Source organism: Mustela nivalis, assembly GCF_964662115.1.
Source record: "Mustela nivalis genome assembly, chromosome: 12".
Taxonomy (NCBI): domain Eukaryota; kingdom Metazoa; phylum Chordata; class Mammalia; order Carnivora; family Mustelidae; genus Mustela; species Mustela nivalis.
In genome coordinates, this window is record NC_139031.1 from 31,640,639 (window position 1) to 31,654,365 (window position 13,727).

At 39.8% G+C, this 13,727-nt stretch overlaps 1 protein-coding gene across 13 annotated transcripts in view; it reads right to left on the minus strand.

Annotated features, from left to right (window-relative positions):
- ST7 (suppression of tumorigenicity 7) overlaps positions 1–13,727 on the minus strand; it is a 237,698-nt gene that overhangs the window by 14,732 nt on the left and 209,239 nt on the right. For all 13 annotated transcript variants that reach the window (XM_082692453.1, XM_082692455.1, XM_082692452.1 and 10 more), the window contains one exon: positions 5,644–5,794. In XM_082692453.1, coding sequence (XP_082548579.1) covers positions 5,644–5,794 — 151 coding nt within the window. The remainder of the gene's footprint in view (positions 1–5,643; positions 5,795–13,727) is intronic.

Genomic DNA, 13,727 nt, shown 5'->3' on the forward strand with positions numbered 1-13,727 from the left:
GACCAGCTGAAAACTAGATGACTGGATGGGTCATTAGTCTTTGTCCAGTCTCTTTGTCTTAAAAATGAGAATACTATAGACCCTGAGAACCTTAAAGAGACCACGTGTGGCAAAGGTGTCTAAACATGGGGACTGATGGCTCAATAAAAGTCAGTTTTCCCTCTATATTCCCTTTCTACTAAACCCGTAGTTCCGGCTCTCTCGATCAGGTCATATTCTTGCTTATAAGTAAAAATGCTGCTTATTTATAAATAACTAGAGGTGCAAACGACAGGATAGAAAATTATCATTAAAATACAAATTTTACAATTTCACCCTTGACTCTAAAGTAGGTAACTGGCCATAAAGGCTATTTGATCTTCATGAGGCATTTGCACACAATCATATAAAATTCTCAAATCAAAAGCCCAAGGTACTGATCTGCACTCTTTCACTATTTGTGGCCTTGGGAAAGATCGCTTCCCTTTGGCTCATTGATGTACCATTCCAATTCTGAAGAGAAATTCTAGAGTTTCCAATGATGTACCATTCCAATTCTGAAGAGAAATTCTAGAGTTTTACAGCAGATTCACTAACTTGTTGACAAGCCTCGACCCTCTAACACTCTGTTCCTACTTCCATGACAGTATTGCTTGGATGCACACTACACATTACATAGATGCGTGTGTTAAAATATGCATAGGTGAGCACACATGAACAGATGTATGCGTGTACACACACACACACACACACACACATATTAACATTTCTCTCAAAGCATTTCAGAGTCCTATTCATCCTGTATCTCAAACATAATGCTTGGTACCAAGGAGGGACTCAATATGTGCTCACTGAATAAAGGAATATGTGAATTAATGCACAATCAGGAAGAGACAGAGTTTCCCCTTTAAAAACTCAAGTGGATCCAAATTATGGTGAGTCACCATGGCAGAACAAAGGGAAGGGACAAGCTGGCTCCACCAGGCAGAAGATGGGGAGGCGCTGCACGAGACCTGGAGACTGGCTTTTAGTGTAAGTTAGCTTTGACCGGGAAATTCAGCAGACCATTGCCCTCTCCCAAATTATAAAATTTAGCATTGGAACTATGGGGTGAGGGGTGGGGGAATCTCTCTTTAGCAGTGCAAAAGGTACCAGCCCTTCGGACGAAAGGTCTGGTTAGTGGAAATGCCCGAAGGACTACATCTTACAGCAAGGAACATTTACCATCAGGTTCAAAGAGAATAAATTAGAATCGGAATTTCATCCTATGCTCCAACAATGGGCCATTTTCTCCTCTCAAAGGAAATACTCTGTCTTAGTCCCCCCCAAAAAACACCACCTTCAAATCTTATACATTATTTAGTGAATTCTTTGGGGAAAAAATCTCCAAAAAGAAAATAAAGAGTCTTACTTGGTCAGGTGGAAAAAAATGGAAACAAAGAAAGGCTAAGTGATTTACCCCATGGCATACTTGTCTTCTGATATATAGAACTAGAAAATTAAACCTTGAAGTTCACAGCTGCGGTCAGCAGACTACCCTGCTTTATAAAATAAATACAGCCAAAACGAGCCTTGAAAAGATCGAGGTAGGAGGGAGAGAAGGCCACATCAGTATTTAATATAGGTAAAACAGAAGATGTGCCATTTAAAATAGAGTCCCACAAGGCGCAACACTGTTGTAAATAGACCCAGTACAAATGAGATTGCTCATTTATATAGGTTTTGTATATTCAACTCATACTTGCAGTAATGTGCATGTTTGTGTGTGTGTGTGTGAGGATAACCAGAACCTACAGTGTTTAAAATAAGTGTAATTCAGATAAGGTGGCAGCTGTATAATGAACTAAGGAATGTATTTTTAAATCTTGTAAGTTAAAACTTTTCCCCTTTCTTGATTATCTTGACTTTGAGAAACATATTGTGCAATTTCAGAGGCTGGGACAGTGATGAATCAAACATTTTAGAAACCTTTGAAATGCTGATGTATTTGTGGTTGAGGACTCAGTTTTTTTTTTTTTTTTTTAACCACCATATGTTTCAAACCCAAACAATCTCTGCCATGCATCAGCTGGACTTTGGGGTTTTATCAAAAATGTGAATTATTTCAGCCTGATTGGTGGGAGACTCACTTAATTCCACAAGATGACTAATGCTCCAACATAATAAACTCATTAAAAAGCAAAGAAAAATATATCTATATCCCCACTCCTAAACCAACACTTTTGATCTCCAAAAGATCAATTAACTAAAAGAATATTAATTTTTAACATAGGAACTGGTGAAATTAGGTACTGTTACCTTCCTCTTTGAATTTCCTTTCTAATGAAAAGGGGAAGTTGGAAGGGAGTTGGGGAATGGTCTTAAATTTCAGAAAGAATAAAAAAAGATAATAAAAGACAAAACCTAAACTAGGAGGCTGGCAATGTCAAAAGGCGCCACCACGTGGTACATTGGAGGAAGTGCAGTCTGTTGCGCTCAGGCACAGGCTGTCAGGGCACCTCTGAAGGGAGAAGGCACCCTTCACCCACTGTAGCTATCTCAACGAAACCGCCTTGAAGCCGGACAATCTGGGGTGGGGCAATGGCATTCAGTGTCATCAGCGATTCACAGTGTTCAAAAGCCAGGTAAGTTAAGTCAATACCACTTCAATAGCCAAGTCAGAATTGTAATCCAAGTCTTCTGTTTTAAAATCCAAACTCTGATGCCTCCATTCAACTTAGAATGGACACAGGTCTAGAAGTGATGTCAAAAGATTGCACGTGACTGTTTGAAGTTTGAGTGGTAATTCTTCTAAATTGCATGAGAGATTTATAGCTTTGTTTTAAAAAGTTACAAAACTTTGTACTGAAACATCATTTATATATATATATATATATATACACACATATACATTTATGCATATATACACATACATATTTGTGCTTGTAGAAAACTACGTATGCTTGTTGAGAAAATTTGAAAAATACAAACATGAGGGGAAAAAATCTCTTAAAATCTACTTAAAGATGTATTTATTTCCAGTCTTTCCTTTGTTTATATGTAGAGTTTACTTATTTTTTATAAAACGGCCCATTCTGTATTTAAAATGTTTAAGTCAACATTCACCATCAAAAATTTAATTTTAGAAAGATTATCTTTCTAAACACTATAAAGAGGAATAAGTACACCCGAGCCTATGAGTAGTAGTATAAATTGAAGGCTTCCAAACAAATGTTTTAGAGATAACCGATCTTCTTATGCTTAATCTATTCAGGAAAGGTCTAAATAGCTGGTATTATAGAAAAGAAGAGGCAAGAGAAAGTGAACTAGAGTTTACAACTTGGCTCTACCAACAGTGGTGGCAAAACTTGCAACCAGGTGGCTGTCTCAATGACCCTTCCTCTCCTAAACAACAGAGGCGGCCACCTCTCTCCTGCCTAACTCAGAACATTGTCAGGAAGAGTACATGGAATGACATACACGCAAACCCTCCATATATTACCCCCTTATACATGCACTCTCCAAGGTGCTTGGTGCTTAACGAGCGTTCTCACAGTTCCTGTCCAGAATTGAGGTACAGCTTTCTTTTCAAAATTTGGGGTGGTTTCTGTTTATCTATAAGGATCAAATGCAGAATTTCCCTTTCCTTGAGGTCCCTAACTGCCTTGCTATACTGGTTTATGTCTAAAAATTCACCCCCTCTCTTCATTATAAAGAGTATTCTGCCCATCTAATCTGAGGTAATTAATTATATTCCCCCAACATCACCACGCTGCTAGATGAACGAGCTCACGATGTCACTTCACATTTGTCCAAATCCCATGGTCCTTCCCAGTTGGTCCAGGGCATCCCCCCACCCCCGCCACTAATATCTAATTATATGGGTAACTAATTTCCAAACAAAATTTCTAGTTATTATTCCTCATGGAATTTTTTTTTATGGTTATGCCATTCCTAACACCGTGTCTCTATCACTTCTTGCTTCCCCGTTTTGTTCCTTTCCATATAACTGTAACTTTCTTATCAATCAGATCCAGCTGATTGATGACAAAAGCTTCTTTTGTTAGGTTTTTAAAATGCTAATCTATAAATATGTCTTTATTTGGTGAGCCAATCTATCCATGTAATTTTTTTCCTACAACTAAACCTAGGTGAGGCCTCTCATGCTCAATCTTGCTGGGCTTCGATCTTTTTCTTGTGTTTAAATAAAAATCCTTTTGTCTTTCTTGGGTAGAACACCTTAAATGCAACAATAAACCAAGTCAGTGGGGGGACTTTACACATGCCCACACATGCCCTGAGTACAATGTGGGCACCGGGAGTAGCTTATAACACATAATGGCGTGGGAGTGGAAGCATCAACTAAGTTAACACCCCTCAAATTATAAATAGTAAATTATTTAAGTAAACTCATTAGAAACTCTCTAAAGAAATAGTTTCAAAACTAAACAAAAAGCTTTCAATCAACTTGAGTCCCATCTCTCTCAACTTACTTTTACCCCATTCCATTTGGCTGCCCCCCCAACTTCCTGCATCCATTTGGATTCCTGCTGGGTTTGGGAAGGGCAGGAAAAGGGAAGAGCAGAAGATTATCAAAATGAAAATGGAAGCAGCAAAGATAAACACAGTGACAGGGATTAAAAAGACATTCCTTTGTGAGGTTGATCAGAGGAGGGGTGAACTAAGAAAAAATTATCAGAAGACTAATAGTTGTTTTGTTTCTCTGTGAGAAGGGGAAAAAACACCCCACACTACATGTTGTACTTGTTTTGCTTAACTAATGACAGTGTGTCAATGCGCATATTGTCCAATAATCTGTAGTCTTGGGCCTTTCCCCTCAATTTACATTCTTCTAAGCAGTCCCACCACTTAGCACAGTGTCCTTGCTTATGACACTGTCCTAGTTCTTCAAGGCTTGGTTCAAATCTCCTATGATCCATAAGGTTACCCGTGACTGCACCACCTCACTGACCTTTTCACTGACCTTTCCCTTCTGAAAAATCACTGGGCAGCTGTGTCATGCTGGCTACTCCTCCCAACTAGACGAGATACTTCTCCAGGACAGAGAGCATATCTCACCTGAAACTGAAGTCTTTTCTCCTTACACAGAACGACAGTACCTTGCACATGCTCAGACTGATTATCCCTACAGCTATCGAATAGGCATTATCCATTAATACATGAATGCTACAGCTGCCACCAAACACTAGGGTCCTGTGGTCACTGCTCTTATTCTCAAGGAAAACTGCTGCTCATTTGTTTGGCCAACCTAGTTCCAGTGGAGGATAACTGTGGCTCATCAGCCAATCCTCCCAGAAAGGCCACCCAGAAGTGGTTGGCCAACCCCCCTGCCAAAGATTCCCATGAAGCTGAGGGGATGCTCAGGTCTCCAAAGAGGGTTTTCCAGTTCTCCTCTGCCAGAACAGTCCAGATTCATACCGTCCACTGTATAAACTTCCTTTTTTGAGGTACAGAGATGGCATCGTCACAGTAACAATTACTACCATTGGGGAACTGAAGTATCTCAGTAATTAACCATCATCTCTCAGTGATGGAATATTGCAGGGAAGTAGAGCTATAGATATGCAAATCATCATTATTCATCATGAACACTCAGTATAAAAACAGTTTTAGCATCTTTTCATGCTCTTAAAAAAAAAGTTTCAAAGAAAGAAAATTACTTACTGCCTTCCCACGTACAATGCAAAAGATTCAAAGCCCCTTCCACCCTCTTCCAGTGTGCCAGATGAAAGAACGCATATGCTATTGCTTCACTGTCCCCTCGCTTCAGGATATGTTCTGGGGGGAGGATTAAGCTTTTCATTTCTAGTAGGTACTGAAATAAAAAAGGCAGGAGACAGACGCATTAAAACACAGTAATTTGGAATTCAATATTGAGAATAGAGAGGCTGATTTCCCTAAAGCCACCACTCATTAGCATTTCATCAAACCTGCAACCTTGTTAGTATGTTTGAAGGCAATTACTAAAATATCCAGCAACCCAAAGTTTGCTAACAGATAGTTAGGCTTGAACTAGGTTTCCTAAGGTGATGATCAGAGGCTTTCAGAGTTAGATACTTTAGTCAACGAAACATATAGACTCAAACAGCAAAACGGAAAATTAGAAGACACACAGTAAGTTGGTGTAATTTTGTAGCCAGAAACGAAAATACATAAAATGAACACGTGAAGGTTAAGAAGTCATAGGACTAAACCCACTATACTAGAGAGACTTGAGACTCACTATTTTTTTCTATACAGATGTACCAAGAAGGACCTAGTCCAGTAAAAAAAAAAGCCACCCCTAGCTGTTCAGATGTTGGAGGAAGGAGGCGTGGCAGCCTGAGGACAGGAAGATCCTGGGGGTGGGGGGGAGTAGTACAGACCCCAAACTATACTGTTTTTTAAGATCCTTTCCCAAAGACTGAAGGATCTTCAGCTTATGACTCTTCATTCCTATCTTCTACAAAGGAGATGGGAGCACAGGGCCAGAATGGATTCTTTAGTGTTTACTACAGAATAGAAAGGGAAGCAAATTTAGGGTGGTATTTTATATTTGCAAATGTTAACTTCTTTTTGCTTTCTGGCTTCTCCCTGGGCGTCATTCACTCTTCACCCACACATCCATATACACCATCACCACCAACCACCATCACGAAAACCCATGCATCTCCTTTAAAATGGAGATTAGCAGATGATAGAGGGATGTGTTTAAGGAAAATGGGACAAATACAGCAGAAGGAAGTGATATGAGAAGAGATGATCAACAGTTGTGATGTCAGAAACAACGGCCTGAAGATTTATCTATCAGTAGAATCGACGAGGGAGGAAGAAGAATGGACGACTCCTGCTTTACCAAATGGAGATCATGGTACACCTCTCAGTGTTCTGTTATCGCACTGTGGATTTATGTGTTTTGGGCACTATGAGTGCAGTTGCCTTTAAGCTTCCTCTCCTGTTGACACACCTGTTCTCAGGATACACACACCTGGCAGGAACCAGGAGGACACACTCTGGCCTCTTGGTTCAGCGAATGAAACTTTCTTCACTCTGGCTCTGTTATTTGAAAAAAATCTCTGAGCCCCAGGGCTCAAAAAAGTAAGAGAGCCCATCCAGAGTGCAGCAGAGAAGAGTGATACAGTCATCACCCTTGCCGGGGAGGGGCTGGGAGGGTGGGAACAGAGGGCCCTCCTTGGAGAGAAAGATCTCCATGGGAAGGCCTCTTTCCAGGCTGTTCCATGAAAGCTGTTGATTACTTTGGTGGAAACTCCTCAAGTATAAGTTCGAAAAGATCTTTTTGTTCATATGTCTTTTCAAATTCTACAAGTCACTGCCTTCCTCCTCCTCCTTGTTTCAGAACAGTGCAGAACAAAAATCTTTTGGGAAAAATTATAATTTTGAGTTACCTAGTAATCTAACCAGCACCCCATTTATAATGAATAGCAACTATAATATAAATATAAGGGAGAATTTTATGTTCAGAGATATTTGACTATCCTCTTATGATCTTGTTACCTTAATTGAAGCTATTATACCATGTTGCCACCACCCATGATGATCTTAAAAACTCCAAGGCAATGAGTCATGGGAAAGACATATACCCTGTAAAGTGCTATAAATTGTATTAATTGTTCCAGAGTAAGAGAAGAAAGATCATTTGGTTACTCTTAATAATCATCAGGAGAACAAGGGAAAGGGAAATTTTCTAGCCTAATAAGGAGCCCTAGAGTAAGACTTTATTTTTGAGTTTCTAACAATGATTTATAGCTATGCTGCCTATCAAATAGTCAATTTTTAAAGAAAGAACATGCTGTATAAACTCTGAAACAACTAAACATGAAAACCATTAGTGTATGTATCCCAGGATATAGAGACTTCTTCAAGTCCCTGAGAATAAGATGGTGGCTGAAAGAAAAGTATAAACTACCATTCCTTTTATCTCTATGACTAGGAAAGTCTTTCGAAGTCATTTCATTAAGCATCTGTAAAAGAACTCTTCTCTTGGCTAAGGAACCTTCAGGAATAGGGGCCCCGAGAAGAAGTGGGAAGGTCCACATTTGTGGATAGACTTGAAACAGGGGGTGGGGCAGAGAAAATGTATGTTGGGGGGGGGGTAGAAAATTACTTATTTTATAATTGTAATAGACTAGAAATAATAGATCTGCATTATCCAATATGGTAGCCTCTACTGCATGTGACTATTTGAATTAAAATCAATTAAAATCAAATAAAATGGGCACCTGGGTGGCTCAGTGGATTAAGCCTCTGCCTTTGGCTCGGGTCATGGTCTCAGGTTCCTTGGATCGAGCCCCGCATCGGGCTCTCTGCTCAGCATGGAAAATGCTTCCCCCTCTCTCTCTCTGCCTGCCTCTCTGCCTACTTGTGATCTCTCTCTGTCAAACAAATAAATAAAACAAAAAAGAAATCAAATAAAATAAAAGATTCAGCTTCTCAGTCAACTCCTCAAGTGAGGCATGTAATTAACGACTACTATACCGGACAATGCAGAAACATTTCTGTTATCACAAAACATTCTATCACAAAAGCATTGCTGTAGACAATGTCAGTTTCCAATATTCAAGTAACTAAAATAGTTATTATTTTTTTTTTTTAGATTTTATTTATTTGACATACAGAGATCACAAGTAGGCAGAGAGGCAGGCAGAGAGAGAGGGGGAAGCAGGCTCCCTCCTAAGCAAAGCGCCCAACTCGACTGGGGGCTTGATCCCAAGACCCTGAGATCATGATCTGAGCTGAAGGCAGAGGCTTAACCCACTGAGCCACCCAAGCGCCCCACTAAAATAATTTTTAACATGAAAAAATTTTATAGACACCCAAGATAGGGATTTTAAGTGTAGTATTGATTGAAAACACGTAATATGGCAAAAACCTACAATGAATGTAGGTTTAAAAGCGTTGCTGGCCACCAGGGCATCTAGATATACTTGGAAAATAGTACACATGTATGTGAAACGGATGGTTTACTCAGCTTCCAGGCTCAATATGCTGCATATGGCCTCAAGGACATCATCGTCCACAGCCCTAAAATCAGGCCATGAGGTAATACTCTGCTTTTCCTCTAAGATGCCTCTGATCTTTGTGTATGTGTACCTTTCATACATTGCCTTATATTAGTTATTTGTGTGTCTTTTCCCAAAGCTGAATCGTAAGATCCTCAAGAGCGTGAATCTCACTTCCTAAGACGTGTCTCAGAATGAGCATCCTTGCTCTAATCAGCCTCATGATGCTAACCAGACCAACCCACCAAGGTCACTCATTACCTTCTTACTGAATCTGCTTGATGGCAGAAATGGGTTATGCCTATAAAGGGGATTTATGCTCCGGTATAGTTCCAAATAAAATGTTGGCTCTAACCAGATGATGAAGGCTAATAAAACAATGTGTTATGTTTTTGGCCAGGCTTAAAAATGGCTGGCAAGATCAGTTCTCAACATGTGCAATGTCTAAATTAGAAAGGCATGGAACAACATTTCACATCTTACTTGTCAAGAGAAAAATAAATGGAAGAGGGCAGATCCCTATCCACAAGTATGCAGAAATCAATTAGAATAACTGTAGCTCGCAAATCAGAGAACACTCTCTGCCTGTCTGTAATAATTATTTGGCTTCTATTAACTAAGCTAGCATTCCGTGCTATCTTGCCTGCTACCCTGCCTCTAACTTCCTTCCAGAATCTCAAATCACATTGATCTTGATGTATGGCCTCCAAAAGGTTTCGGAAACAACTTTCAAAATCTATTCGTCAGAATCTAGTTCCTTATGTCCATAGGAACATACAAAGCCAGAAGACAGAAAGAGGAGCAGAGTAGTGCCTTCTCATGGACGTATTTAAGCAGAGGCTTGTCACCTGTCAGGAGACAGCTGGCCCATTAGCAAATACCCCAGGTGACAGTGCTCTTCTGTTAAAGTGTTAAAAATTCTCTAATAATCTGAGTGAAAATGATCCCAAAGGTACCCTTCACATAGACATTAATGTCCAGGAATTAATTCATACCCCTATTTTTCAGATTTTTAAATACCAACAATAGAAGTCATATGAATATCATTAGAAAAAAACATGGGAACAAACAAAATGAGCAAATACAAGTTAATTTCAGCACATTTAGCTAAATCTAGGTAAATTCAATACATTTAGGTAAATTTTAGCACATTAGACAATGGCTATCAGGTTCCTTCCAATAAATCAGGTAGTGGAAGAATATTAGCATGAGAAAATGTTCATGTCATATTACTAAATGAAGAAAAAGATGAGTGTACCATACAGACTATGATTTGGGTAATTAAAAATATATATATAGGCATTAATACATTGGAAAGTCAGAGATTGAATGTTAAAGGTTAAATATTTGATTTTATGAGAGATTAATTTCTTTTGTGCTTTTTTGGGTACTTTCTAAGTTTTCTGTAAGTCATTTCTATTTCTCTGTGTATATGTACATATGTGCTTGTGTGTGTATATGTATATGTAATACAAACCTATTTTCTAGACCCAACAAAAACATAGAAAAAAAAAACATACAAATGAAAGAAAAAGATAACCAGAGACAACAATTTTTATATGGCTTTTATATGGTTGTATATATACAACTGGGTATGATGAAAGAGGCTGAAATCCCAGAATGGATACTTTAAAAATAAAGTAAAGGCTTCAGAGAATAAAATTAGTTCTATTTGGAAGACAAGGTATGTATTTTGAGTCTCAATGTTGCCTACTCCCTGTACTCAGTAAGGCACACGATGGAACAAGACAAAAATACCCCACGTAAGCATAGTTCTCTGGAGGAGCGCTGCGATGGGGACTGAAGTACATGGTACCATGGCCCCTGCCTCCCCCGTCCTAACACACCCTCTGCCATTTTGACCCACTGTCTGAACCCAAGGCCTACTGTTCCCCTCTCGAGTCCTGGACAAAGTTAACTTCTTTCAACCTCAGCCTGCTCATCCGTTAGAATATTAAGAATACACATCTTGCCAATTTTAACTACTGAAGACTATGTAGGGTAATATACGTAAGCATTCACAAAGTACCTGGCACATACATGTCCACGAAATAGTAGCTATTTTTACTAACAAAAAAATGAAGTGTTCATATTACTGTGGAAGTTGTATTTTCTGGGTATGTATGTCCCACAAATAACTGAATCTGTTTTTAGGTAAAATCCTTCAGCAATTTTACAGTACAGTCAGATAGGCTGAAAAGAACCAGCTACTGAGGAGTCACTAACCAATCTGGAAATAAACACAATGCAAAGCTGAACTGCCAAACCACACCCAGTGATCAGGAACCAGGAACCCCCGGAACTCAGGGGGCCTCCGTCCAAGGGAAGTGCTGCTTGCCGCTCACTCATCTATTCATCAGTTACCGTGCTTCATTCAAAAACACAGGAGTGTCCACAGTGCTCCCAAGGAAGGATTGGGGAGCAATCACAGTGTACTGTAGTGAAACACCCATGGCAGCACCCACAGTTTACCTCAAGGACTCGTCAAGGGCAAGGACATGAATCAATCAGGTCTCTATCCTGATGATCCCTAATCTTAGTAGGGGTGTGCGTGTATAAAATCCAACATGATGACTGCCTTAGTAAAAGGTGTATACAGCTTACCCTTGAACGATGTAGGCATGAATGGTGTGCATCCACTTATATGCAGATTTTTTTCAAGATTTATTTATTTGAGAGAGGGAGAGAAACATGAGCAGGAGGGGCAGACGGAGAGGGAAAATGCATGTCAAGCAGACTCCACGCTGAGCACAGAGAGGGACAGAGACCAACATGGAGCTCGATCTCATGACCCTGAGATCAGGACCTGATCTGAAACCAAGAATTGGATGCTCAAATAACTGCACCACCCAAGCTCCCGGCAGATTTTTTTTTTTTTCAATAAATGTAGTACAGTATTATAAATGTATCTTTTCTTACAATTTTTTTAAACATTCTTTTCTCTAGCTTACTTCATTTTGAGAATATAGTATATAATATATATAACATACAAAATATGTATTATTCAACTTTATGTTATCGGTAAGGCTTTCGGCTAACAGTAGTAGGCTATTAGTAGTAATGTTTTTAGGGAGTCAAAAGTTATAATGGGGTTTTTCAACTGCGTTGAAAAGTTATAATGGGGTTTTCAATCCCTGCATTATTCATGGGTCAACTTGACTTAGTACTAAGGAGGCAAATGAGGGGTACTATCTTGAAGAAGGTTTCGCAGAAAAAGTATGAGTCAGTCTTATTAATTCAGTTAGTTTACCCACAAAGATGAGGGGAGGCAAAAAGCTGCTGCAAGGCTGGGCAGTGGCAGCAAAACATCAAAGGGCATAATCTGCTTATGATCTTGAGGTGCTTAGGTACCAAAATGATAGGCAATCCCAGCACTGACCAAGCACTAATGGGTGTCAAGTACTCGCTCAGGCACTCCTTCCAACAACTTTGTCAGGGAATCGGACTCGTATTTTGCAGATGGAAAAAAATGAAGGCTTTGGGAAGTTAAGTTGCTTGACCAGAGTTGCACAAATGGTATGTGCCATAAACTGCACTGGAACTCAGGTTTTATGCTACTCTCCAAGGGAAAGCAGGAAAAGGAAACTGTAAAACATCTTCCATCCTATGCTCCAGAGTCTGATCTCCACTCTGAGTTATTCTACAGTTTTCAAACTTTGAGAAACAGAAAAAATTTCTTCAAAAGAAAAAGAGCAACTTAAAACAGAATACATGAAATTGATGTAAAACAAAGCTGGTGAAGGACCCTAGAGGACAGACCCAAGAGAGGTCCAAGGTATTCTTAGGGCTCCTAGGAAGATGGTTTGAAATCTGCTATAACAGGCAGCTAAGAAGCGAGTTGGCACCACTGGTGGTTTTGAAAGAAATGTACAAGTCAAGTGGATGAGATACTGAAATTAGCAAAGTCTTAGAAAGCTTCTGTCATGGTCTGGGTGAGGGCTGATTAAACTGAGGAGGACTTCTCCAGGATATGGTGCCTGGCTGAATCTGATGGCAAGAAAAGGCATTAAGGGGGACTGTGAAATTTCTAGTTTAGGAAACTAGAATAATGTGAGATAGTTAGCTAAGATAAAACACCAGAGGACAGCTGAAGTGCTTGGACGGAAGGCCCGAAAGCAGCTGGGTGTGCAAATCTAGAGCCCAGAAGAGAAGCTGGACACAGGGATTTGGATGTGCAGGGAGAGGAGGAAGCCAGAGCAGTGGAGCACAGGACATCTCCCAGGAGAGCTTCAAGCAAGAAGGGGGTGGGTAATGAATGATACTCCCGGGGAACCAACCAGACGGATGGACAGGGGAGGAAACAATGTAGAAGGAGAGTGCCCAGAAATGCAGGAGTGACCCAGAGAGCAGGCAGTTCGGAGCCAAGATGGCCCTGAGGTAGAAAAAATGGTCAGTGGGACAGAGGGCTTAAGAAGAGATGAAATAGGATGGTGTTTGACAAGAGGCCAAAGGATCTGGTGACCAAGGTAGGGCGGCCATGATGGCAGTGGCCTTGATAGGAGCAGCTTTTTGTTAAAGAAAAAGACCTTTTAGAAACTATCTGTTCCTGAGAAATGTGGCTAAAATCTGGTTTCTGCTCGCTTTCCTCTGGGTCATATTTCCACAATACATTCTCCTTACTCTAATCCAAAAAAGCTTTGGAACAAAATATGACTCAATTCAAAGAAATTAATATTGAAATAATATTTCTGAAATGTACCATTGATATACAATATCACAGACAATCTGCCAGAGGATTTTAAGTTTCTG